This window comes from Prunus mume, linkage group LG1, assembly GCF_029339155.1.
Source record: "Prunus mume cultivar Tortuosa linkage group LG1, ASM2933915v1, whole genome shotgun sequence".
Taxonomy (NCBI): domain Eukaryota; kingdom Viridiplantae; phylum Streptophyta; class Magnoliopsida; order Rosales; family Rosaceae; genus Prunus; species Prunus mume.
The window spans coordinates 7,844,803-7,869,225 of NC_142698.1; the positions used below are offsets into that span (position 1 = coordinate 7,844,803).

The following is a 24,423-nucleotide window of genomic DNA, read 5'->3' on the forward strand; positions in this document are numbered from 1 at the left end:
AGAAGAAGAAGGTCCAGAGGAACCAATAAGGGCGATTTGAAGAGCATGGATTTTGGGGAGCAATCCACCAACATTTATCATACTCAATCGATCCAAGTGGGGGTCAAAATTGACCATTAAGTTACATAGCCCACACATCCATGGCAAAAGCTCAGATATGAGGATGGGTTGTAGGGGAGAAGCAGCTGCAGCAATCCAGTAAACAACCAAGAGAATCATAGAGAAATAAGAGAATTTTAAGGTTTCAGATTTGATGGGTGGGTTAAAGGAAAGAACTGATGCGTGGGTGATGGGAGGAAAGGAGAAGTAGGTGAGAGAGGGGTGATGGTTGAAGTGAAAATGGAGAGGAGATGCAGATGGAATTTGAAAGGACATATATGGGCCAAAATCTGGAAAAGCAAGGAGAAAGGGCAAAGCAAAACAAACAATGAGGAAAAGGAAAAGGAAAAGTCACACCAAAGGTGGCAGAGGAGCCGCCTCGAAGGGCGGTAGGAAAACCACCAGTTGCTACTTAGAAGAGAAGGCGATGGAGGAGGAGAGAAGTTTTAGAGAGAATGAGGAGCCTCTCTCTCTAAAGCTTTCTCAGTTCAATATTACTGACTTGATGATTGAGTTTGACAAGACTATTGGATTGAGTTTTGATGATGTAACTCACCTATTTTAGCATTCTTAAAACTGTTGAAGAGATTATTGGAGATGCTCTAACAATTTATAACTTTATGCTCCATTTTGTAAATTTTGAAAACAAGTAGGTTTTCGAGGGTATAAAATTGATTGGTGGGACGGCGTTTTTTAAATTTAAATTTAAAATACAAATTTATAAATAAACCCAATCCTAGATATGTATTTATAAAAAAACCCAAGCACTATTTAAACATAGAAACACACCCAAAATCAACTCCAAAGTCAACTTTTTGGGTGTGTTTATACATGAGTTTTGAATGTATATAATGATGGGTTTTGGGTGTGTTTATATGTTTAAATAGTACTTGAGTTTTTTTTATAATTTTAACCCCCATTTTGGGTGTTTTAGTGAAACTCCCAATTTAAAATGGGAGGGGAGAGAGGTGGCCCATAGGCCCATTAGTTTGGTGGCGCTGGGCGCAGTTTGCTCAATTTGCTGACTTTTCAAACTTTTGGAGGGTGGGTCGCGGTCAGCCTCTCATCACTCCCGCCTGAACAAATTTTGAGTTAGAGATTCCCCTTCTCTCTTCTCGCGTTACCCGCCCACACTTCTCCATTTCAAGATCCTCACTCAGATTTCTTTCATTTTGATTGAACAAACATTTCCCGATTGCAAAAAGGTCAGTACATCTCTCTTTTTTCATATGAATTCTTCTATTCGTATCTAAATATATATTCCTTGAATATAAAATCATATCTAGGGTTGAGTTAGAATTCCTAATTTTACATTATGTAGTTCTTCCGAATTTTCTGGTGTTTAGGCTATGTAAATAAGTAATATTCTTTGTGGGTTTTCCATTTTTATTTTCTGGATCAGGGGGTGGAGAATTCATTGTTTTTGGCGAACCGGAGAAGTGGGTTTTCGAGGGTCTCAGTTGAATACTCAATTGAGTAGACAGATTTCGTTTTTTGTTTCTCTGCAAGTGAGTTCCATTATGAGTAGTGATAATTCCAAAGATGGGTTTTGCAAAACCCGCCCGGTTCTCGGTGATTTGACCAACCGGCCCATAAAAAGGGGGTTTTCGATGATTTCAGCTGATTCGAAACCTAAATCTGGAGATGGGTATGGTAATAATGTGGATTCTGAAAATGGGGATTCAAAATTTGCCAAGCAAGTGTCTTTAGGGTTTGAGAATATAGTAAGAGAGAAGTGTAAGACCAAAATTGGAGCAGAATGTAACCCTGAAGCTTTATCTTCCCCAAAGGGCGCACAAGATTCTGAGTTTTCACCTACTTATACTGCCACTGATGAATCATCGAATGACAACAGTGACTCTGTTACCTTGACTATGTCGAATGACATTGCGGAAAAGTCCAGTGACACTGGAGATAATGCGAGCAGTGTTATGGGGGTTGCTGATGCGTTGATGGATAATTGCACGTCCATTGTTTCAAATTCCAAGTGCTCAGGACTGTGCAAGAATGACTGTTGTGATGGTGGAGAAAAATGTCAATATGAGAAAGCGGGACAGACTTCTGATGTTGCTCAAAGCATTCCTCTATATGAAGGATTAGTCACTGTTGTTCGCGGGAATGATGAAAAGGATCTTGATGATGGTAATCTGGCATCAAACAAACATGGTTATGCCAATAGTTCGAGATTGCCTGGGTCACATGGTTGCTCAAAATCCCATGAATTTGAAAAATTGGAAAGATGCACGACTCTTAAGGGTGATAATGTTGCTGGTTTGAACGTTGGTGATGACTTTCTTAAAGGTTGCTCTTGTTCGTTTTGCTTGAAAGGTATTACAACCCCTGGTAATGCTAGTTTTATACCTGATTGCTTAGGATGTGGAATGCATATATGTAGACTAACATGAGTTTGGTTATTTTGCAATCTGATAATCAGCTGCTCACATTTTGTCGGACCTTCAATACCAGGATATCAAGGGTCGAATTTCTGGTAAGTTGTGCAGAATGTGTAGAAAATTTACTATGGTGAACATTTTAAATTTCTATTTGAAATTGCCTTTCTTTTCACTCGGGAATATTTTACATTTTACCACTTGGATTTCTGGCAAGTTTGTGTAAAATGTGTGAGATGTTACTGCAGTGGGCATCTAAAGTTCTTTCTTGACATTTTTTCTTTACTTTCAAATAGTTTATTTCTCATTAATTTTACAATTTACCCTTAGCATTGAAGAAGAGTCAAAAGGAAGCGAACATATTTGTTGAGAAAAGTTTCAGGGGAAAGGAGATTGATACTAAGGGCTGGCCTCACCCAAACAAAACGTCAAAACTTGAATATGATCTCTCGAGTCAGTGGAGATCACTCTTTCTTCACGTGGAGGATATGCTTGTTCATGAAAGCAACCATCTCGTGAGTATAACTTTTGTTTGCTATGGCATGTGTACTTCCTTTGGGAAGTGGTCTTTTTATCGTTGTTTTTATTTTTGGACATTTTTTCATGCTTGTCTCTGTTTCATTTATTTTAATTTTTATGTAAACGATCCATACTCTTCTGATCTTTAATATGCATGAAGTCCCACATCCTATCACTGGCCGTAAGGCAGGGGGAAACCCACATTCATGTGACTAGTTAATTTGTGGTATTCTGGCTGTTTATAACTTGTTTCTTTAACAAATCTGTTCTAGCCAGTGTTGCTTGTTTTAAATTCAGCCTAAGTTGTAAGAACTTGGTATTATAGATTATGATGTTCACTTTCTAATCGGTGACTTTTTCTTTTTGGGGGTCTTAATGTGATTAATAGTCTGATTTCTGCTTGGCAGCAAGACAGTTATGTCACGCTAAAAGATCTGAGAGACAACTGCAAGACGGAACTGGAAATGACGAGTGGCATGCCTTCAGAGAAACAATAGTGTGTTTCCGATGCTTGTGTTATTGTAAGATTGTCACTTTACTGGGTGCTTACTTGCAAGTGCATGTGCACGTGTATTCATGTATCCTTGTTTGGACGACTGTTTACTTCTTCATATCATTTTTTCTTAATAAGCTGTAAACTTTCATTAAATTTGTGTAATATCATTTCTATTACGCCTTGCTTGGACAAATCTGCCTTTAAGAATGTTAACTTTGCCATTTATCTACCTTCAATCCTGACTTGGCCCAGAATTTTCATTTCAGTAAGCCTTGGGATGGATTTTATGACTTTCTTGGTGGTGAGTTTCCGTATTTATTACCTTCGATTTTACTGATTGAAGTAATTTTTTCCTCAATTGTGTTTATATTTTAGTGTTGACAACGTAAAATGAAAGGTTTGATTTGTCTGCTGCAATGAAATAGATGATGACGCTGTTAGATTGTGAGATTGAATGCTTCTGCTATCATATCTATCAATTGCAAGTTGAATCACAAATGTAATGACAGATGTTTTATCAATGTTGAGATAAAACATCATCTATCAGGTCTTTTCTTGGCTTAGAAGGCAGAAAATGATTAAAAAAAGCTTTTGGTTGAGTTTTTCTTACTCAAGTATTAAGATTAGGTTTGACATGATGGCTGGATGTGAATATTACTGCAATAGCAAGCTTGTAGATGAATTGCCTTTTGGGTCAAGTTATTTACTGACTTTAAAGTTTCAGCAGCGGGGAGATCAAACGTATATTTTGCAAATTTACTTGTTTAAAATAAATGGGACTTATGAGTCTTCCTCGAATAATTAAAGCGTGAATGGCGCCACGCCACTAGAGTCTACAGCTTCATGAATATAAATTGGATGGGGCATGTGTGGCGTTGAATTTTTCGGCCAGCTAGTTGTGTGTGTATTGCTGGAGAATATTCTTAGGTCGTAGTCATCTAGTTGACTAATTTTTGTAGTTTTTCGAAGACGTAGGCTAGACCAATTGGTTAGGGCAATGAGCTTGTTTCCTTACATTTAAGTTCGAATCCTCTTCTGTATATTAGATTAATTAGAGTACTTTAAGCTACTGCTTATATATTTTTTTAAAAAAGTTGAGATTCTTACGCAAGTTCTTTTTCAATCAATTACAGGCTACATAAACCCATGGTCAAATCGTCTCAGGTTTATAAAATTATCAGTTTTAGTCTTTTATATATTTTTTGGGTCAAAGATCATCCTCCACGACATTATTATTGATTGCAAATAACATCTTATGACATGCGTGAGATGTGGCACCAAACGGATTAAGATACTTGGAGGCAAAATTAAACTTTGAACGACCGATGGAGGGAAATATTTTATGTCAAAATAAATTGTTAAATTGTTAAAATATTTCCCAAAGTTTAATGAATATCACATCATACGAAATATTTGTTTGCCTTTTACACTGTAGTTCTTGAGGAGCTCGAACAAACATGTTTGAGGGTTCGAAACAAACTGGCTTGTCAAATAACAGGGTCGAACTCAAACTGGCACCCAAATAGTGGTGGATTCAGAAATATTTCCCCACGATCGGCATAAAAGTTACCAAGTTATCAATTTATTTTGAACAGAAAATGCTCTTAAAAATTGAAATGCAATTATCATTCATGATTCATAGAAGAAACAACAGACAACGTTGAGCTAAAATTGTCCATGACGAGCTTTCATATTCTCAACTATTATTTTGGGTTTTAATCCCCTAATCTCTAACTACCACAAATTGAATAGCCACAAGGATGCAATAATATAAAACCATTATTAGCTCTACCAGATAGTTCTTAATGATAACTAAATCTCTTCTCGTCATTGCATTGAAGAAATTTAAAACAAACCAGGCCGCTTTATTATGGATTCTTACAAAGTACAAATGACTGATGCACCGAAAAAAACATCTACACTGAATCAAATTAAGGACAATGAAATTTGGTCATATGATCTGATAATAAATTGAAATTAAGCACACTACACATCTACACCATCTTCAAAATAACATAAGCCTTCACTTCGTTCTGAATCAAACTGCTTGCATTTGAGAATCAAATGGCTGCCAATCTTTCTGCACCACATCCTAGCAAACTCCACCAAACTCATCTCTCCTTCACCCACCAATGGAGCCAAGCAAGCATTGTCCATTTGATCTACCAACATGTTTGATGAAGCGAGGTCCATGAAATGAAAGAGCTTGGCTTAGTTAAAACTATGATGTTCTTCAAGGTCCTCTGTCCCTTTCCATGGAACACAAAATGCAAGCTTCCATTGGGCATGAAAGACCAAAAGCAGCTCATAGTTGGAATTGTCATTAAATCAGAAAGAAGAGACAGAAAGCGAACAAACAAAACAAAATTGTATGACAAACCACAGAATTTCACAAAATGAACAAACAACCGATTCCTACAAATTCTTAGACGCTGAATACTAAGAAGAGAGCAAAAGCGAAATCCATTCCACAATATTTCTGCCACTCAAATTTAACCTCAAAGCATTTAAGAATTTCATCATGACAAAGGACATAAATTACAGTTTAGAACAAGTGATAATCTTAACTAAACTGAATTAAGATACAAGAAAAATAGATTACAACGGTTGAATCCATAAAAAGCACTTGCTGTGCCACCAAGAACAGAGCCAATCTGTAACATGACACAATCACCACCACACACAAGATCAGCAGTCCAAATTCACTCACAAACTAAATTTAATCTCAAACTACATATATAGATACAAGCGAGGTAAAAAAACAACCCGACTACACATTGTTCATCCAAAAAACAATCTCTGAGATCTGAATTTGATTACAGCATCAAAACAATGGAGCATTTTCATTGGGACAAAGAGAAGAAACCCTGATAAGAAAAAATATTCAGCTCTACAAGCAAATGCTGCTGAAGTACCAAAAGAATTATATGATGCACAAACCACCAAAAACTAACCAAAAAACACAGACACACAAAAACAAGTAAAAACAAAGAGAGAATTAATTTGGATGGGGGTAAGCCCGCTTAGCCATCACTGCCCCAAGAAAGGGGGCTCTGACTGCGGGCAGTCTTCACCGCAGTGGAAAGAGAAGACACCAGCGAGTGACTGCTGAGCTTAGCCGCCAGCAGCCCTAAAACCCTAAACCCTAAGGAGGGTAGAGGGCAAGGGAGGGTGGCTCAAGCCTCAAGCACTCTGTTATGCCCTCTCTCCCTCTCTGCTCAGATAAGATCAAGTAGTTGGGTCTCTAGGGTTTCTCTCCTCCCTTTTATACTCGCCCAAAACCCACACACGTGTGTTATATTATTCCACTTTAGATCTGCTGTGTCCATTTTTTTTTAAGGGTAAAACTTAACCCCCAGTTTTTAATAAAATGAAAATAATGTAGACATGGGTAAGCCAGTTGTTGGGGTGATGAGTCGGTTCTTTGGCACTCAAGTTCGAGTTTCCTTCATAAATTAGAGTAATTTAAAATAGTCTAGACCAAGGTCTAAAATATTGATGATATCGGAAATATCGGTAGTCCAAAAACACGGAAATTTCGATGGAAATATCGGGATATTATCGATATCAATAAAAATTGAATAAAACTAAGGAAATTATAAGAAAAACTTGGAAATTTTTATTGAAACTTTGGAGAATCTTTATTTAGTCAATTATTTATTAGTTTATCACAAAGAATGGGAAGAAAATGTATTGCATGATGGACTTAACTAATTTAAGTTGATTATACAGCGAGCTGACAAAACACTATAAGTGTAGAAAATATGTAGTAATTAATGAAAGAAGATTAAACACACCATAATCATTTATATATAATAATTTACTATAATATTTTACATTTTATACATTGCATAGTAAGATACATTAGTGATTTAGCATCACACAGAGTTCCTATGAGATTTAAAATTTTCACTATCTTCATCATCTCTATGTGTAGAGTAAGTGTATTGTGAAGAGTAGTCATCAAATGATAAATCCCAAAATAGTTTTGCATATAATTGTTAACATACCATCCATATGGATTTGAGATTGGTTGACGTTCTCCATAAGCAAAATCATTTGAAGATTAGGTCTCAGATTCTTTCAATGAGCCGCTCGATTCCATCCCAAAAAGGAAAGGTCAAAGACTCACATTCTCATGTGTAAATCTAATTTTTGCAAAAATAGTTCAAAAGAAAACAATAAAAGTATACATATTTTAGTATATTATCACAAAAACATAAGCAACATGGTAGTTAATGCATTGGTGAAGTGAAATGGCAGGGGTTTGAATCCCCTTTGCGTGTGTGCTTTGTGTTTTTTTTTTTCCTTCATTTTTTTCCATTACATCTATATTTTCGATATTATAGCAATATTTTGACAAAATATTACTGAAGTGTGAGCAAAATTATCGACATCGATATTTTCCGATATTATTGTTGATATTGTCAATATTTTCTGATATTATTGTTGATATTGTTGATATTTATACGATATGTGTATGGATACGTTCTGAAATATCCATGACTCGAAAAAATGATAATATCCTCAATATTTCATCGATATTATCGATATTTTAGACTATGGTCCAGACTATAGCTTAGACCATCCCTAATGGAGGTAGCAAACCTTTTTTTTTTTTTTTAAAGTGTCATTTGCTAATTCATGTGGCACTTTGATACTAAAATTCGATACTTTAGAACTTTGTCTCTCCAACTTGCCTTTCAAATATGTTGGGATGAATAATTAAACAATAATTTTGGCAAAAATAATTAAACAATAATTTTGGCAAAAATAATTAAACAATATTTTTGTCAAAAATAATTAAACAATAATTTTGACAAAAATAATTAAATAGTAGTTTTGATTAAAATATGTTATGGAACCCAATTTGCTATAGGTAACTCACTTGTTAAACACATGAGCTGCTACTTTTTAAATTTGTTACATGGGTTGCTACTTTCATTGGAGGAGAGAAACTCTTGTGCAATGGGATAACATTTTTTGCTATCCCGAGCCAATAACATAATGACATGTAGGATAATTTTTCCACGTGTCATTCTATTATTGGTCGGGAATAGCAAAATAGTGATATCCCTGTTATAAATAAGTTTTTTTTTTGCCATTAGAGAGGCTTTTATCATATCTGACATATCAAATGACCATTGCTACCCAATATACTAATTATATTGAAAATGTTGTTAGATTTTAAAAAATAATGAAAATAATGAAAACAGAACGTTAATTGGATTCAATCTTAAGTACAACGTTTTTGTTTTGGATTTTTTTTTAGAAGAAGATTTCATTCATAAACCATGACAAACTTCAAGGTAGGAAAGAGTACCACACATGCTATGGACTAACATGTGAGTCCAACCCAGGCCACTTTTGACCGCTACCAAAAAAAAAAAATCTACTAAAACACCAACACAGTAGATCCACATGAGAGAATCGCAAAGCATCCCAATTTTCAAAAGAAGCCTTCTATGAGAACTCATAGTCCTTTGAACAGCACAAGAACTGCATAGCACACCAAGGGTCAAAGACATGAGAGAGCACACGAAGGAAGACACGGAGACGACAGTAAAGAGGAACCCCAGAGAAGAACACCAACTCAACTCAGAGCTTGACAAAGAAAACCTCATATGGCCAAGCATAGTTCTTTGGGCATTGCAGAGATGAGAGAATCTGCAAAGGATCAACACAACATAATGAAATACAAAACGACAAACAAAATAGGAAACTAAACGAAGAAACCCCTCAGAGGGCACACCACCACATCCTAACAACTACCACATATGAAGCAAGGACACGGATACGAATACAGTGAAACGATACGACATAACACGGGAATACAGCAAATCTCCAAAATATAGAATACGATACATCATGAATACCGCAATTAAAAATATATTTTAAAATATAATAATAACAATATATATAATTTATAACATATTTTAAATAACATAAAAATTCAAATTCATGAACCAAATCCAAATTTAAACTCTAGAAAAATGAAAAACAAAAGTCTAAATCAACTACAATATTTGTAAGGGTATAATGGTGATTTGCACCCTAAACTTGTACCTTAGTTTCAATTGACCCTCTATCCTCTTTTTTTATTTTTTTTATTTAATAGAAAATTAAGGACCCGAACTATTTTTTTTCGCCAATGTGCTCCCTGACATCAAAATCTGGTACTTCCCATCCATTCTATCGTCAAGATGGAGGTTAATTTTGTCATTTTGCTTCTCCACGCAAGTCAACCCAATGTAAGTCGAAAAGTCGAAGAAGTTAGGTCATTTCGACAAAAAAAAATAAAAATGCAAGGTCAGAGCTGTAACTGTAGGGTTCGACAAATCGGCGAGGTTGTCATAGGAATCTCAAAGCAATACACTTGTATTGACCAAGAAAGGTGCATGTTGAAGTCCAGAGCAATGGGTAGGCTCCTAAGTATAGTAAGTCTTCAACTTCCCTTTCTTTTCATTGTTTAAGTGGTTGTGGTCCATAGGTTGTCGGTAGAATTGGATTCTTCTATATTCTTGCGTTGCTTTGTCTGTGTGTGGCTAATGTAAGTAAAGGCTAGATTCGATTGGTAGGTTTGTTGTAGTAAATTGAAGTTGCTGAATTAATTAAATTAAATTTTGTTGTTTGTAGGTGATCCAGAGTTATTTACGATTGAAATTCACCATGGGGGGTATCTTAAAAAGGGGTAGTATGTGGGAGGTACTGTACAATGGGCAGACAATTGTAATACAGATCAGTTGTCTATGCTAGACTTATATGATGTTGCTGAATCAGTAGGATACAACCACATAAAAGTCGATTATCGCTATAGGTCCACAACATTGGGTTATGTGGCAATTCGAGTAGACTTGGATGTGTTTGAGTTTGTACGTGAGATACCTGCATCAAGGGTTCACAGTTTGTACATCACAGAAAAGCCAGAACCCACCTAGTTAGAAAATGAAGCCTCTGTAGCTCTATTTAACTTTCAAAATTTGCTTCAACCATAATTGATACATGTAGATGTACAAGATGATGTGAACATTGTTGATGATGCCGATGATGAAGCTGAAGAAGAAGATGAGGAGTAACAGGTATATGAGGAAGATGAAGAGCAGTAGGTAGATGAGGAAGAAGATGTAAATGTTGATGGAGAGGATGATGACGAAGAGTGCCTACAATTCATAGATAGTGACTACGAGCAAACATATGAAGAACAAGACAAACAAAGAGGAGCAGAATATGACAAGTGGTTTGATAGGCATATAGTGGATGAAGTTGTTGAAGAACCACAGAGAGAACCTGGTGATGTTCGAAGTGATGACTACAATTCAAAGGACCTTTTAAGTGTTTCAGAAGAGGAAGATGAAGTTGATGAAAATATAGGTGTGAAAAAGGTTAGTCGCAGAAGAAAAGCTCCTAGGTTCAAGCAATTCAAAAGGGAGACTGATTTATTAAATCCAGTATTTCATATTGGAATAGAGTTTGCTAACATAGAACAATGTAGGGAGGCCATAAGATTCTATGCATTCAAGTGCTAGGCCACTTAGATGGGTCAAAAATGACCCTCACAGGTTTAGGGTGGTGTGTGGAAGTGGAGGAAAGGTTGAAAAAAAAAAGGAGAAAAAAAAGGAGAAAAAATGCTGGAGAGGATGGTGGAGAAGAAAATGGTGGAGAAAAGGGTAAACAAAAGAGGGATGTCAAGTGTGATTGGTTGCTATATGCATCTTATGTGGGCAAAGGGCCTACTACTAGGATCAAGACATATCAACCTAAGCATGTATGTGAAAGGATGCAGAAGACCAAGTTTGCCACTTCTTCATGGCTTGCTCAAAGGTTTGATGAGGACTTGAGAGATAATCCTAATATGTCTTTGTTGAATTTCATGAAGATCATGAGGAAGAATTATGACATAGATATCACTGCAAACCAGTTTTACAAAGCCAAGAGCATAGCTAAAAAGAGAATACATGGAAGTATTGAAGAACAATACGCAAAATTGTGGGATTATTGTGAAGAGTTGAAGGCAAACAATCCAGGTAGCACTGTATTAACCAAGACTGATTTGCGAGGGGACAAACCAATATTTAAACGAATATATATATATATATATATATGTTTTGGTGCATTGAAGAAGGGTCTTATTGCAAGATGAAGGCCAATTGTGGGTTTAGATGGTTGTCATGTGAAGGGAACTCATCCATGACAGATTTTATATGCAGTTGGTATTGATGCGAACAATGGGATGTACCCTATCGCATTTGCTGTGGTTGAAGTAGAAAATACTGAGACTTGGACATGGTTTATGGAGATTTTCTTTATTGATGTTGGGTATGAAAATGGTAATGGTTAGGTGTTCATGTCATATAAGCAAAAGGGCGTGGGACAAGCCATTAGGGATTTGATGCCCACTACTGAACACAGGCATTGTGTTAGGCACCTTCACAATAATTTCAAGATTGCTGGCCACAATGGACTAGCATTGGAGCAAAGATTGTGGGTAGCTGCTAGATCAACTACAATACCCAGATTTGAAGTTGAGATGGAGAAAATGTAATCTCAATCAGATGCAGCTTACAGATGGCTTCAAAAAAGGCCAGCAAATCATTGGAGTAGGTTATACTTCTCAATTCATTCTAAGTGTGATACGCTTCTTAACAACTTGTGTGAGTCTTTTAACTCAGCTATTATCGAAGCAAGGGATAAGCCAATTCTGACACTACTAGAGAGAATTCGAAGTTATTTGATGCTAAGAATGGCTAGACTTAGATAAACTGTTCGGACACATGATGTTGGTCCTAGGATTTTTGGAATTGTTGAGAAGCTAATAACTGAAAGCGCTTAATGCATAGCATCATATGCTGGTGGGGGAAAATATCAAGTTAATAACATCCATGGTGGGATGTATGTAGTGGATTTGGAGAGGCACGCGTGCACTTGCAGAAAGTGGGACTTATGTAGAATCCCTTGTTCACATTCTATGGTTGCAATTGTCAAAACATAGAAGAGCCCTTATGACTTTGTGCATTCACTTTACAAAAGAGCTGCATATGACAGGGCTTATGAGAGTTATATATCTCCAATGCCTAGTCAAGAATACTAGAGAAAAACAGGTCATAGACCCATCAAGCCATCTCTTTACCACAAACAACCAGGAAGGCCTAGAACAAGTAGGCAAAAAGAGCCTGATAAGATTCCAAAAAATACAACAAAGCTGAGGAGATATGCGATTGTCATTTGTTGTAAAACTTGTGGAGGTGAAGGTCACAATTCTACAAGTTGTGGCAACAATGGATAAAGAAGAGGAAGACAGGTATGAACTTTGTGATTCTTTTTGTTGATATGAACTTTGTTGAAGGTACAATTTTGGTCTTTTATTTGATATGAACTTTTTGATTAATTTTTGTTTCAAAGAACAAGCTAGAGGCAGGGGAAGGGGAACAAGTATGCCAAGTGTACATGTAAGACAACCAGATCAAGCTGAGACTTCAATCCAAGTTAGATGTTTTAGAAGAGCAAAGCTTGGGGTAATACCATATGTACTAATTTGCTTTCAATAATTAAATTAAATGTTTAAACTATATTTTAACTGATTTGCTGATTTTGGTCATTCAAATCGGCGAGAAGATGGGGGCAATGTTTGAACTAACAAGGCAGCTTGCTCAAACTGGTGCTACCTTACAGGGAAATCAAATTGGGCATGCTTCTCAACCAAACTCAGAAAATGTACCTCTACCAAAAATATCAAGGCCATGGAGAGTGTAGTTGAGATTTGTTGATTTTGGTCATATGTGGTCATCGGGTTGATTTTAGTTTTTTGGAACATCAAAACATTAGGACTGCTTATTTTGTTTTGTAATGGATATGTTTTGGAACATTTGATTTTGATGAATTTGTAGCTGATATGGTCCTAGGATTCTCAAACTGATTTCAATGGATTAGTATTGGAACACAAATGTTTTAGTTGGATTACCGCGAGAACACATAAGTTTTGCTTGGATTAGTGTTGGAACAGATGTTTTGTAATGGATATCTTTGTCTAGAATTGATATGTTTTGGTTGGATAGTGTTGCAACACATATGTTCGCTTGCTTGCTTGTATGACCTTTTGGCCAATTGGAAACAAAATTGTCAAAACACAACTGATGCATGCCATTACATTCAACAAAAAGACCAAAAGTCCATCTATTATACTCTGTCACACAACTAATACACGACATTTCATTAAGTCTCACTCCCCTTTTATTTATAGTTCATATTACATAGGCAACTTCAAATATCCTTCATTGTCTTTGGCTTTTCCATACATCAACCACAAAACTATCACAAACAATAATCAAGACACCCAAAACCAAGGGTGTTTTTTTTTTTTTTTTTTCAGCTTCTCTGGCCGAGACTTTTTTGTATCTTCCATCATATTTATTTTTCGTAGTAGCCCAGTTATAATTTGCTTTGATGCCATTACATTCAACAAAAAGACTAAAAGTCCATCTATTACACCTCTGCCACACAACTGATACACGACATTTCATTAAGTTTCACTCCCCTTTATTTCTAGTTCATATTATATAGGCAACTTGAAATATCATTCATTGTCTTTGTCTTTCCCATACATCAACCACAAAACTATCACAAACAATAAACAAGACATCCAAAACCAAGGGTTTTTTTTTTGTTTTTTTTTCCCAGCTTCTCTGGCCGAGACTTTTTTGCATCTTCCATCATGTTTATTTTCCGTAGTAGCCCAGGTATAATTTTCTTTTATCTCTCACACGTTTGTGGGTCACCCAATTCTTAAAATCTATATCTATTCTACACATTTGTTACAACAAATTGATACATAAAAAATAAAAAGATGTGCATCAGTCCAAATTTCTAATCGGCAACCCAAATTTCAAATCTGCAAACCAAATTTCAATTACAAACTTACCCTCCCACATATGTAAAACATCCTCCCTGGATGTACAGTAGTCCACGATGTTTGGATTTTTGCAGTCTTCCCACAGTAGCAGAACTGAAGGCACCATCCATGAACTACCCTCTTCACCTTGTGAATTCTGTTGAGAATGGTAAAATTCCCATATGGCACCCATGTAATAAATGGGTCAGCAAGTTTTGTTTTGTTTCTTTTTTTTGGCTTTTGAAGGAAGTCATGTTGCATTAAATGCGTGGTTGAAACTGAAGACATTTTCACGTGGGCTGCCAACATTGGTGTAGAGTATGGGAAAAGTCTTGCTTTCACATTGAGCCAATGGCCTATTAATATACAGCAGCTAATTCATTTGTAGTGTAGAGCATGCAAGTGGTGTGTACCTGTGTTGCACCAAGTGGGCATTTGTGCCGCACCATTTGGAGGTGTCGTGAGCACCATTGCTCAGAGAGGCTAAAACAGAAGTGAGGCACTTCCACATAGAGAGAAATACTAGAGAGCGTCACCATGATGGTGGAGATAAACTCCTCTTTGACTACACAAGATGTTGAAGGAAGATCAAGCCATTTCAAAGGTTGAGTCTTCTTCATTTGTTCCTTGTGTTTGTGGGAGGTTTATTTCTTTGTATTGTTCTTAGTGTGTTCTTTCCTAGTGAGCAAGAACAATTCTTGTGTTTTTGGCTCTTGTGTGTGGTTAGCCTGTGAGTGACTTGGGTGTATTTGGGATTTGGGTTGTGAAAGTTAAACTTTGTAATTCCTAGGATAGGTGAGAGAGTTAATCTCATTTGGTTGTAATATCCTTTGGGATACTAGTGGAATTTCTCGCAATCTTCGAACTAGATATGGGCTACACACGGACCGAACTAGTATAAATCCTTGTGTCATTTGGATTTTTGTATTTCATATTTTGCTCTTGTTGTTTCAATGGTTTCATATCCATCATCCTAGTACAATCCGCTTTCGTTGCGCACAACAAGTGGTATCAGAGCTCCAAGTTTCGACTTGGGAGTTTTGTGTTCCTGATGATGAAACCTGGAAACATATCAACAAAGTATGAGGTAGCTGTGTTGGATGAGAAGAACGACTTTAGTATTTGGCGCGTGAAGATGAGAGCCTTGTTAGTGCAACAGAGGCTGTTCAAAGCGCTAAAGGGTAAGGAAGCCTTGCCAGAAACGTGGTTTGACGAGGAGAAGGATGATGCCTTGGATCAGGCACTCTCTGCAATTCAGTTGCAGTTAGTGAATGTTGTTCTCCGTGAGGTGGCTGATGAGACTGCTCCTGCGAAGCTATGGCTGAAATTGGAGACTTTGTACATGACCAAATCACTTGACAATTGGTTGTATATGAAATAACGGTTGTACACCCTTCGTATGGTAGAAGGTACACTTATTCAAAACCATCTTGATGAGTTGAACAAGATTATCATGGATATGAAGGCCATGGATGTGAAGATTGATGATCAGGATCAAGCCTTGATTTTGTTGAGTTCTTTACCTAGTTCTTATGGAAATTTTTTGGAGAGCATGTTGTATGGTAGGGATGCTGTGACTATGGAGGATGTTAAGGCATTGCTTAATTCTCGTGAGTTGAAGAACAAAATGTTGGAGAACTCGACTGAGAGTTGAACAGAGGCTTTGATGATTCAAGGCAAGAGTACAGAAACAAAATCAAGCAGTGGTGGAGGGAAGTCACGTTCCAGAGGGATGGCTCGAAAGGGCAAATGCAACTACTGTCACAAAGAAGGGCATTGGAAAGTTGATTGCCCATGAATCAAAGAAAATGAGGGATCTAATAATGCATGTACTTCCGCGAATATCATTGGGGAAGACGAATTTGAGTTCGCCTTATGATCGATGTTTTCAATGTGCCATTGTTTGGGGTGTGATCTTTTATTGTCTTTGGTTATTTTTTGAAATTTCCCTCACGGTGAAGTTCCAAGAATTTGTGTTTTTTGTGAGTTGTGGGTTGTTTGCTATTTTTTTTCTCCATGTAGCATTGTTGGTTACTTTCAGGTTGTTTTTCCTTTTTTTTCATCAAATTTTCAATTGGGGTTTATTCAGGGGGTTATCTTTAGGAGGGTAATTCCCTCTTTTGGGCAGCTGAAATTGTTCATTCCTACTACTTGGTTGTCTAGACTCTGCGTGTACTGTAGTGGAAGAAGCTTGAGGTTCAAGCGTTTAAGGTTTGTGCAATTTATGCACGTACATTCAGCTAGTGTGGTTTGGTTATAAGGATGATAGAAGAAGTTTTTAATGTTGAGGTCATCCAGTTTGATCAAAGCACACATGATAAGTCTATAAATATACTCATTTATGTACTCTTTTTACTTAGGTTTTGTAGGAGAATTAGATTTAAAAGGGGCTTATTACTTTACTTTTCTGATTTTCAGCTTTTCTGCGCCCTTAGAAGGTTTTTAAGGGAAATCAACTTTTCAGAGGAATTTTAGCACAAGGCCAATTGGAGATGAAATCTAACATCTTGAAGTTGAATCTGTGATTTTTCTAGAATTTTCTACCAGCCAATTGGTACAGTATTACAAGTAAAGTTAGCCCACGTGCTGACAGGACAGTTTTGTACATGTTACGTGAATGTGAAGAAATGGAAGCCTTCCCGAATTTTCCAAGTTACGTGCTGTATATGGTTGGAAAGATAAGACATTTATCTTTCTAAAATATATTTTTAATGATTTTTCTAGAAGGCTGAAGATCCCCAAATCGTGTGACAATTGGGCTGAGCTGTATTTCCCTATGCAGTTAGGAATTGTGATTTTTACTTTCCTATTTGGATTCCTTGTTTACCAAGACTTCTTGAACGACTTTTCAGTCAATCTTAGGGTTTAGAACTCTGATATAAGTGATATAAAAGGTCAGCCAAGGCCCCCATACAAAGGATTCACGTCCTAAGGAGATCAACCGCACAAGAGGAGAAATCTGACAACGAGTTCTTCTTTTCCTTTCTTCTTTTAATTTTCAGTTCTTATGTATTTATTTTTGAGTTCATCCAAGAACATGAGTAACTAATTTCTTGTTAGTTAGGGCTTAATCTTGAAGCCTTAAACATGATTTCAATTCTATAAACAAGTTTGAATGGATTTTCAGTTTCTACAAGCGTGATGATTTCGGTTTCTCTATGTTATGTGAATTCTAATATTTTGTTTCTTTGAGTAGCTAACTTTGAAGCATGTATTGGAATTAAATTTTTGTAGAACATACGTTAATTGCCATATTGAATGTGTTCTTGTTTGCAATGAATAATTGGGTTAAGAAATAGTTATGAGAAATCGATTCTTGAATTCCTAATAACAAATGCCATGTTTTAGGATTTTTGTGACACTCATATTCTCTTTGATCTTAATGGATTCTTGATTGTTAATTTGAGTAAATGTCATACTAGATTTCAATTAAGAATACACGTATTGATGTAAATGCCATACACTTTACATACATTTAAGAGAGAATCATACAACTCGAGTCAAATGTCATGATCTTGTTGTGAGTGTCGTCATCATATGCTTGCTAGAAATTGACTATCTATTGTTGTTTATGGATTGATTGATTGTTTGGAGGTGGATAGTGAGTCCTAGCTATTGTTCTTGATTGATTTTAAACCAATTTCTCTTAAACTCTAATTTAAATTCTGTTTTGTTTTGTTTTCCTTATTTTTTTCATTCACAAAATCAAATCAAAACCCCCCTTGATGTTGGTGTGTGTGTGGAAGTCATTGTGGTTTCAATCTTTATTTTGTTTTCGTGTTTAATTGTGTTTTAGTTTTCATTGTGTGACATTGATAAACATCTCTTTAGATCACAATCTCTGTGGGATCGACCCTTTCTTGCTTACTATACTATCATTTGATTTGTGCACTTGCAAGGTTTTAATATTGTTGTTAAAAAATACCAACAAGTTTTTTAATACCCACAACTTAGATTTTGCTAGTCCTCGAGCAAAACAAAGGAAAAATAAAAACAAAAGAACAAAGACTCAAAACAAACAAACAACTAAATTCCCAATATTGATATCAGAGATAATTACCAATGGTTAACTAACTTCTAAGAAATAATCAACATTAACTCAAGACATTATCAAAAGGTTAACCAAACTTTAATTGAACAACTTGGAGTGTTGTGTGTGAAATAGCCAACATTAATATAACCATGACTTATGCTTCACAAAAGTTAAATAACCAAATAAGAACAACCTTTAACTTCAATTCTCACCAAGGATGTTCACTCCAATGTAAACATTCGAAATTTGACTAGGTGGTGTCACTCATATATGTGAGAAGAATCAAATCAATAGGATGTACTCACATAATTGAAATAAAAGCACAATACATGAATAAAAGATCTCATGGAAAGATATCGCATATTTGAAAACATTTAAACCATCCGACCATAGTCCTTCCACACCTATTCTCCACATGAGGAACCATACTTCTCCTTGGATCAAGTAGGACTTTCACTAAGGTTGTAATAGGGCTTAGGGTGATGGGTGAAACAAGAAAGAGATATGGATGAACAAACAAAGTCTAAGGGCTAAAGTAAAGCTTTCTATGAAATTATAACATCTTGCACTTTAACATACAATTTTATCTTGATACTGTCTTGAATTTTTTTATTTTTTTATTTCTTTTCACATTTTTTTTATTATTATTTTTTCTAACTCCATTAGCTTTCTAATCAACCCATATAACAAGTGTTAGGCCAATAACTCCCAAGCTAGATAGCTTTAGGGTAATAAGTGTAAAACACTCCTCGGGCTTAAAAACTCAAGTTGAAAAGGCTTCGGAATCAGATTTTATTTTATTTATTTATTTATTTATTTTTATTTTTTTGGAAACAGTATCATATACACATGATTGAACCATTTGTGCAATTCTCCCTTAACCATGAAAGTTCTCTACAAAGCTCCTTAGAAGGGTGTAGGATAAATATGCAAAAGGTTAAGGTGAGGAGAATTGGGTAAAGAATGATTAAGGCTTACATAAAAGGCAGAAGGGGTTGACTAGGGATAAAATTGATATGGGTTGGCTGGAAAGGCTCAAACAAACGAAACAAGGCCTATATCACTTCCTAGGATCCATGTGGTTCATAAAATATGCCTCAAATAGATAATGAAAGTAGTTCTAACAAATAATTTAAACATACTCAAGTATTTGACCAAAACAAAGAATAATGAGATCACAACGACTTGTAGATAAGAAGATTATAGAATAGTATATAACACTCAAGAAAGAGAGGTATAGGCTCAAAAGCTCACATAATAAGGGTTGTACAAGTCTACACAAGCCTTATTTGGGAATTTAAATCATGTGAACTCCAATCAAGAATCATATTAATATGGCTATGTGCAAAAAGATTTACCAAGTTTAATCACAAAATTAGGGCTAACACAAAGATAATGTAAAGAATTAATGTCATGCCCACAATTCCTTGCAAGTTAATTGTCAATAAAATTCGATCTCATCATAGAATTGGGAAGTGACTACTACAAACAAATAAAAACTAGACTCAAAGTTAAAGAAAATATTTCTAGGTTTTTATGACATTTTTATGATTTTTTTTTCACGAGAGACGAAATTAGAAACAAGACAACAAAACAATAAACTACTCCTACACATGAAAAGTGAAGCGGTGGCATAGACTATAACACTCAATCACCCACAACTTAAAATAAACATTGTCCCCAGTGTATAAAATAAAGAAATAAATTCATGGACAATCAATTAAAGAGGGAGAGGGTTTTAGGACTTTTCGGGTTTTCTAGGTGTGCGGAGGGCAAGAATTTGTCGAAGAGAGAGGAGATAAACAAGGCAACGAACTCAAACACCCACAACTTGTGTCTTTGAATGCCAACGGACCCGTAATAGCTCCTAAAAGTCTCGGAATGCAATGAAATTGGAACGATATTGATCTGGATATGTAAGCATAAAAATTTGGAAATCTGACTTTTAGCAACGAAAAATCTGTTGAACACCGTCGTTAAAACCTCTTTGGTGATGAAAAATCTTCAAATTCTGGGCAAAACAGCAGCTGCCTTTTTTGTGTTTTAGGTCCTTTTTTGAGCTTCAAATTGTCCTAAAACATAATGTAGGCCACCGGAGACCCCCAAACCTGGTCCAAATCATCAGAATAACCATTCTAAACATGTTGATGGCATCATATTGACTTGAAAAACAGCAAAAAGGAATTAGGCAAAAATTCTAGTTTTGACCAAAATAAGAACATAAAAGCTATTTTTCTATTTTCTGGTATCTAAACTCAGCCAAGGACCAAAAAAAACGTAACACATTTGAAACATGCTGCAAACAATCTAGGGCTAGAAAACTGTGAAAAATTTTCTATAGAACACAAAATCCATCGTTTGATGACGCAAAACATAACAAAAACAAAAATATAAAAATTGTACGAGAAATCACACATACACTAAAAATAAAAACAAAAACAAAAGTTAAGAATGCTTGGTTGCCTCCCAAAAAGCGCTTCTTTATAGTCGTGAGCTAAACTTTTCGAACGTCTACGGTGGTGCGAAAGTAGCAAAGAATGCTACGTCTTCCATGTAATGCTTGGGCTGTTGTCCAAATTCCTTGCGAGTAATAGCCTTGTCATGCAATGTCTTGTTGTGATCCTTGGCAAGAAGATGCCACAAGAGCCGGCTCATCTTGGAAAAGCTTTTGATACAACATTGATAAATTTCGGCACGTCCAAGAGAAGAGCGCATGTGTTTCACGTATGTAAGGGGTGGCGACTTGGCTTTCAAGACATATGTAGAGGTGTTTTCCAAGTAGTTGACATGTACAATTGGGTCAAGGAGATCTATGCGGCTGCACTCTTCCAAGTCCCTCGGTTTTTTAACAGATTCAAACACCTTAAACTCAACAGATTCCCCTTGAACTCTCAAAGTTAAAGTTCCTTGTTGCACATCAATCAATGCACTAGCTGTAGCAAGGAAGGGACGGCCTAGCAAGATTGGGATGTCGCGGTCTTCCTCCATGTCAAGAGCTAGGAAATCAGTCAGCAACACAAATTGCTTCACTTTGACCAACACGTCTTCAATGATTCCTTTAGGATATGTGACTGATCTATCCGCAAGTTGAAGAGAAATGAAAGTACTCTTGAGCTCTCCAATACCTAATCTCTGAAAAATAGACAAAGGCATAAGGTTAATGCTTGAGCCTAAATCTAAAAATGCTTTATCAAATTGAACATCACCAATAATGCAAGGAATTGTAAAACTCCCTGGGTCCTTCAGTTTAGGAGTCAATTTACGCAATAGCACGACCGAGACTTCTTCACTTAAGGCCACGGTTTCATACTCCTTGAACTTTCTCTTATTTGTACAAATTTCTTTGAGGAATTGTGCATAGCTTGGAATTTGCTAGATCGCATCAAGTAAGGGAATGTTCACTTGCACTTTTCGGAAAGTGTCTAGGATATCCTTTGAAACTTGCTCATTCTTTAAATTTAAAAACCTACGAGGAAAAGGAACCTTTGAAGTAATTGAATGATTCACAAGAGAACTTACCTTAGAGTTGTCACTTGGAACCGTAAGCTTGGGAGAGGGGGCATCCACAGTTTTGGTTGAATTTCTCCCCTCATTATCATCCTTTTCCACCTCTTTTCCACATCGAAGAGTAATCGCCTTTGCGGTATCATGGCCTCCATTAGGATTTGGAATTACTTGGCTTGGAAGCTTTCCAGGCTCTCTTTGACTTAAGGAGGCTGCAATTTGTCCAACTTGGTTTTCAAGGCTCTTGATTGCTGTAGACATTTGTGCCTGTGTTTGGCTTATTTCCTGCATAAAACCTTGAGTGCTTAATGCCAAAGAATTAATTAACTCTTCTAAAGACTTACCTTGCCCATGAGGTGGTGGTGGTGCATTTTTTTGAGGAACAAACTGATTTTGTTGAACTTGGGCTGTTTGCACATTTTGGTTGTTCTTCCATCCAAAGTTAGGGCGTTGCCGCCATCTCGGATTATAGGTGTTAGAAAATGGATCGTTGCTTGGCTTTTGTTGCTGCATATAGTGTGCTTGAGCCAACTCTTCTTCATCACCATACAAACTTGGACAAGACTCCCTAGGATGTCCGGACTAGCACACACGGCACACACTTGTGCTTGAGGGATTAAATGCTTAACAAGGTTAGTCAAATTAGCTATTTGAGGACCAATATCACTAACACTTACCTCATAAAAGCCTGCTTTCTTTGGGGGAGCTCTTTGGTAATTAAACTGTTGAGAATTTGCTACAATGTTCTCAAACATCTCCTTAACTTGAGTAGCACTCTTGTTCATCAAACCTCCTCTACTAGTAGCATCAACCATCATCCTCTTCGAATCAAGTAATCCCTCATAAAAGTATTGCATAAGTAGCTAATCTTCAATTTGGTGATGAGGGCATGAAGCTCGGAGTCTCTAAAACCGATCCCACTACTCATGAAATGATTTTTCATCTAGTTGTTGCACTCCCATAATCTCCTTCCTAATATGGTTTGTCTTTTGAGCTGGAAAGAACTTTGCAAGGAACTTGGAAGCCAATGATGTCCATGTGGTGATAGATGCACTAGGTAAAGAATAGAGCCACTCCTTGGCTCGTTCCTTGAGTGAGAATGGAAACAAACGCAATCTGATTGCCTCATCACTAATCCCTCCTTTGTGCATAGTCGCGTACACGGCAAAGAAATCCTTGATATGTAAGTGAGGATCATCCCCAGCCTTGCCATAGAATTGTGGGAAAAGGTGAATGGTGCCACTCTTGATCTCAAAGGTGGTTGTAGTGGCTGAATATGCAATGCAAGACGGCTGGTCCAATGCTTTAGGAACTATGAAATCCTTCAAAGGTCGGGTGAGGTTGTTGAGTTCCAGCTTGTCTCCCATCTTGATTGGAAGTGTATCTTGCTTATTTTAACTCGACGGAGATAACGAAGTGTGTTCTCTAGTTCAGGGTCGTATGGTATAAGTTCGTATTCTGCGAATGACGACCTAGCATATACCTGAAATTGAAAACAAAACTCAATTAGATTAACAATCCCCGGCAACAGCGCCAAAAATATGTTGGTAATTTTTAACAACAATATTAAAACCTTGCAAGTGCACAAATCAAATGATAGTATAGTAAGCAAGCAAGGGCCCGCAGGGATTGTGATCTAAAGATATGTTTATCAATGTCACACAATGAAAACTAAAACACAATTAAACACGAAAACAAAATAAAGATTGAAACCACAATGACTTTCACACAACACATTTTTGGTTGCAAGTTCAAGGAGTGCTTGAGTTTGATTTGGTAAGAGGAAGATGGGCGATGGAAGTTCTATTGTGCATAGTATTTTTACCAAGGTGGAGATTGTTGAGATTGGTAAAATTCTCATGCGGCACCCATGTAATAAATGGGTCAGCAAGTTTTGTTTTTGTTTTTTGTTTTGGCTTTTGAAGGAAGTCATGTTGCATTAAATGAGTGGTTGAAATTGAAGACATTTCACTTGGGTTGCCAACATTGGTGTAGAGTATGGGAAAAGTCTTGCTTTTCACATTGAACCAATGGCCTATTAATACATAGCAGCTGATTCATTTGGAGTGTAGAGCATGCAAATGTTGTGTACCTGTGTCGCACCAAGTGGGCATTTGTGCCGCACCATTTGGAGGTGTCATGAGCACCATTGCTCAGAGAGGCTAAAGCAGAAGTGAGACACTTCCACACAAAGAGAAATACTAGAGAGTATCACCATGATGGTGGAGATAAACTTCTCTTTGGCTACACGAGATGTTGAAGGAAGATCAAGTCATTTCAAAGGTTGAGTCTTCTTCATTTGTTCCTTGTGTTTGTGGGAGGTTTATTTCTTTGTATTGTTCTTAATGTGTTCTTTCCTAGTGAGCAAGAACAATTCTTGTGTTCTTGGCTCTTATGTGTGGTTAGCCAGTGAGTGACTTGGGTGTATTTGGGATTTGGGTTGTGAAAGTTAAACTCTGTAATTCCTAGGATAGGTGAGAAGGTTAATCTCCTTTGG

At 36.5% G+C, this 24,423-nt stretch overlaps 2 protein-coding genes and 2 pseudogenes across 2 annotated transcripts; 3 read left to right on the top strand and 1 right to left on the bottom strand.

Annotated features, from left to right (window-relative positions):
- The first annotated feature begins 1,136 nt into the window (after positions 1-1,136).
- LOC103333562 (uncharacterized) lies at positions 1,137-3,697 on the top strand. The gene is made up of 5 exons (XM_008236418.3): positions 1,137-1,304; positions 1,502-2,427; positions 2,534-2,587; positions 2,820-3,004; positions 3,416-3,697. Exons 2-5 carry the CDS (start codon positions 1,620-1,622, stop codon positions 3,503-3,505), a joined length of 1,137 nt encoding a protein of 378 aa, XP_008234640.2. The 5' UTR covers positions 1,137-1,304; positions 1,502-1,619; the 3' UTR covers positions 3,506-3,697.
- A 6,556-nt stretch (positions 3,698-10,253) lies between these two features.
- Positions 10,254-11,448, top strand: LOC148920902 (uncharacterized; annotated as a pseudogene).
- A 281-nt stretch (positions 11,449-11,729) lies between these two features.
- On the top strand, positions 11,730-12,787 carry LOC148920903 (uncharacterized; annotated as a pseudogene).
- Positions 12,788-20,933: 8,146 nt separating this feature from the next.
- Positions 20,934-22,741, bottom strand: LOC103333720 (uncharacterized). Its single transcript, XM_089047391.1, has 4 exons — positions 22,604-22,741; positions 22,271-22,508; positions 21,942-22,222; positions 20,934-21,794 (listed from the first exon to the last, which is right to left on the bottom strand). The coding sequence occupies exons 1-4, from the start codon at positions 22,739-22,741 to the stop codon at positions 20,934-20,936; spliced, it is 1,518 nt and encodes a 505-aa protein (XP_088903517.1).
- Between the last annotated feature and the right edge of the window lie 1,682 nt (positions 22,742-24,423).

What these genes read in the sequence shown, in the direction of transcription:
- LOC103333562 (XM_008236418.3), top strand. Translation starts at nt 1,620, where the DNA reads ATGAGTAGTGATAATTCCAAAGATGGGTTTTGCAAAACCCGCCCGGTT. An exon ending in TTGTTCGTTTTGCTTGAAAG is followed by an intron (nt 2,428 to 2,533) that starts GTATTACAACCC and finishes TCTGATAATCAG; the next exon opens with CTGCTCACATTTTGTCGGAC. An exon ending in TATCAAGGGTCGAATTTCTG is followed by an intron (nt 2,588 to 2,819) that starts GTAAGTTGTGCA and finishes ATTTACCCTTAG; the next exon opens with CATTGAAGAAGAGTCAAAAG.
- LOC103333720 (XM_089047391.1), bottom strand. Translation starts at nt 22,741, where the DNA reads ATGGTTGATGCTACTAGTAGAGGAGGTTTGATGAACAAGAGTGCTACT. An exon ending in AGAAAGCAGGCTTTTATGAG is followed by an intron (nt 22,509 to 22,603) that starts GTAAGTGTTAGT and finishes CGTGTGTGCTAG; the next exon opens with TCCGGACATCCTAGGGAGTC. An exon ending in ACCACCACCTCATGGGCAAG is followed by an intron (nt 22,223 to 22,270) that starts GTAAGTCTTTAG and finishes TAAGCACTCAAG; the next exon opens with GTTTTATGCAGGAAATAAGC.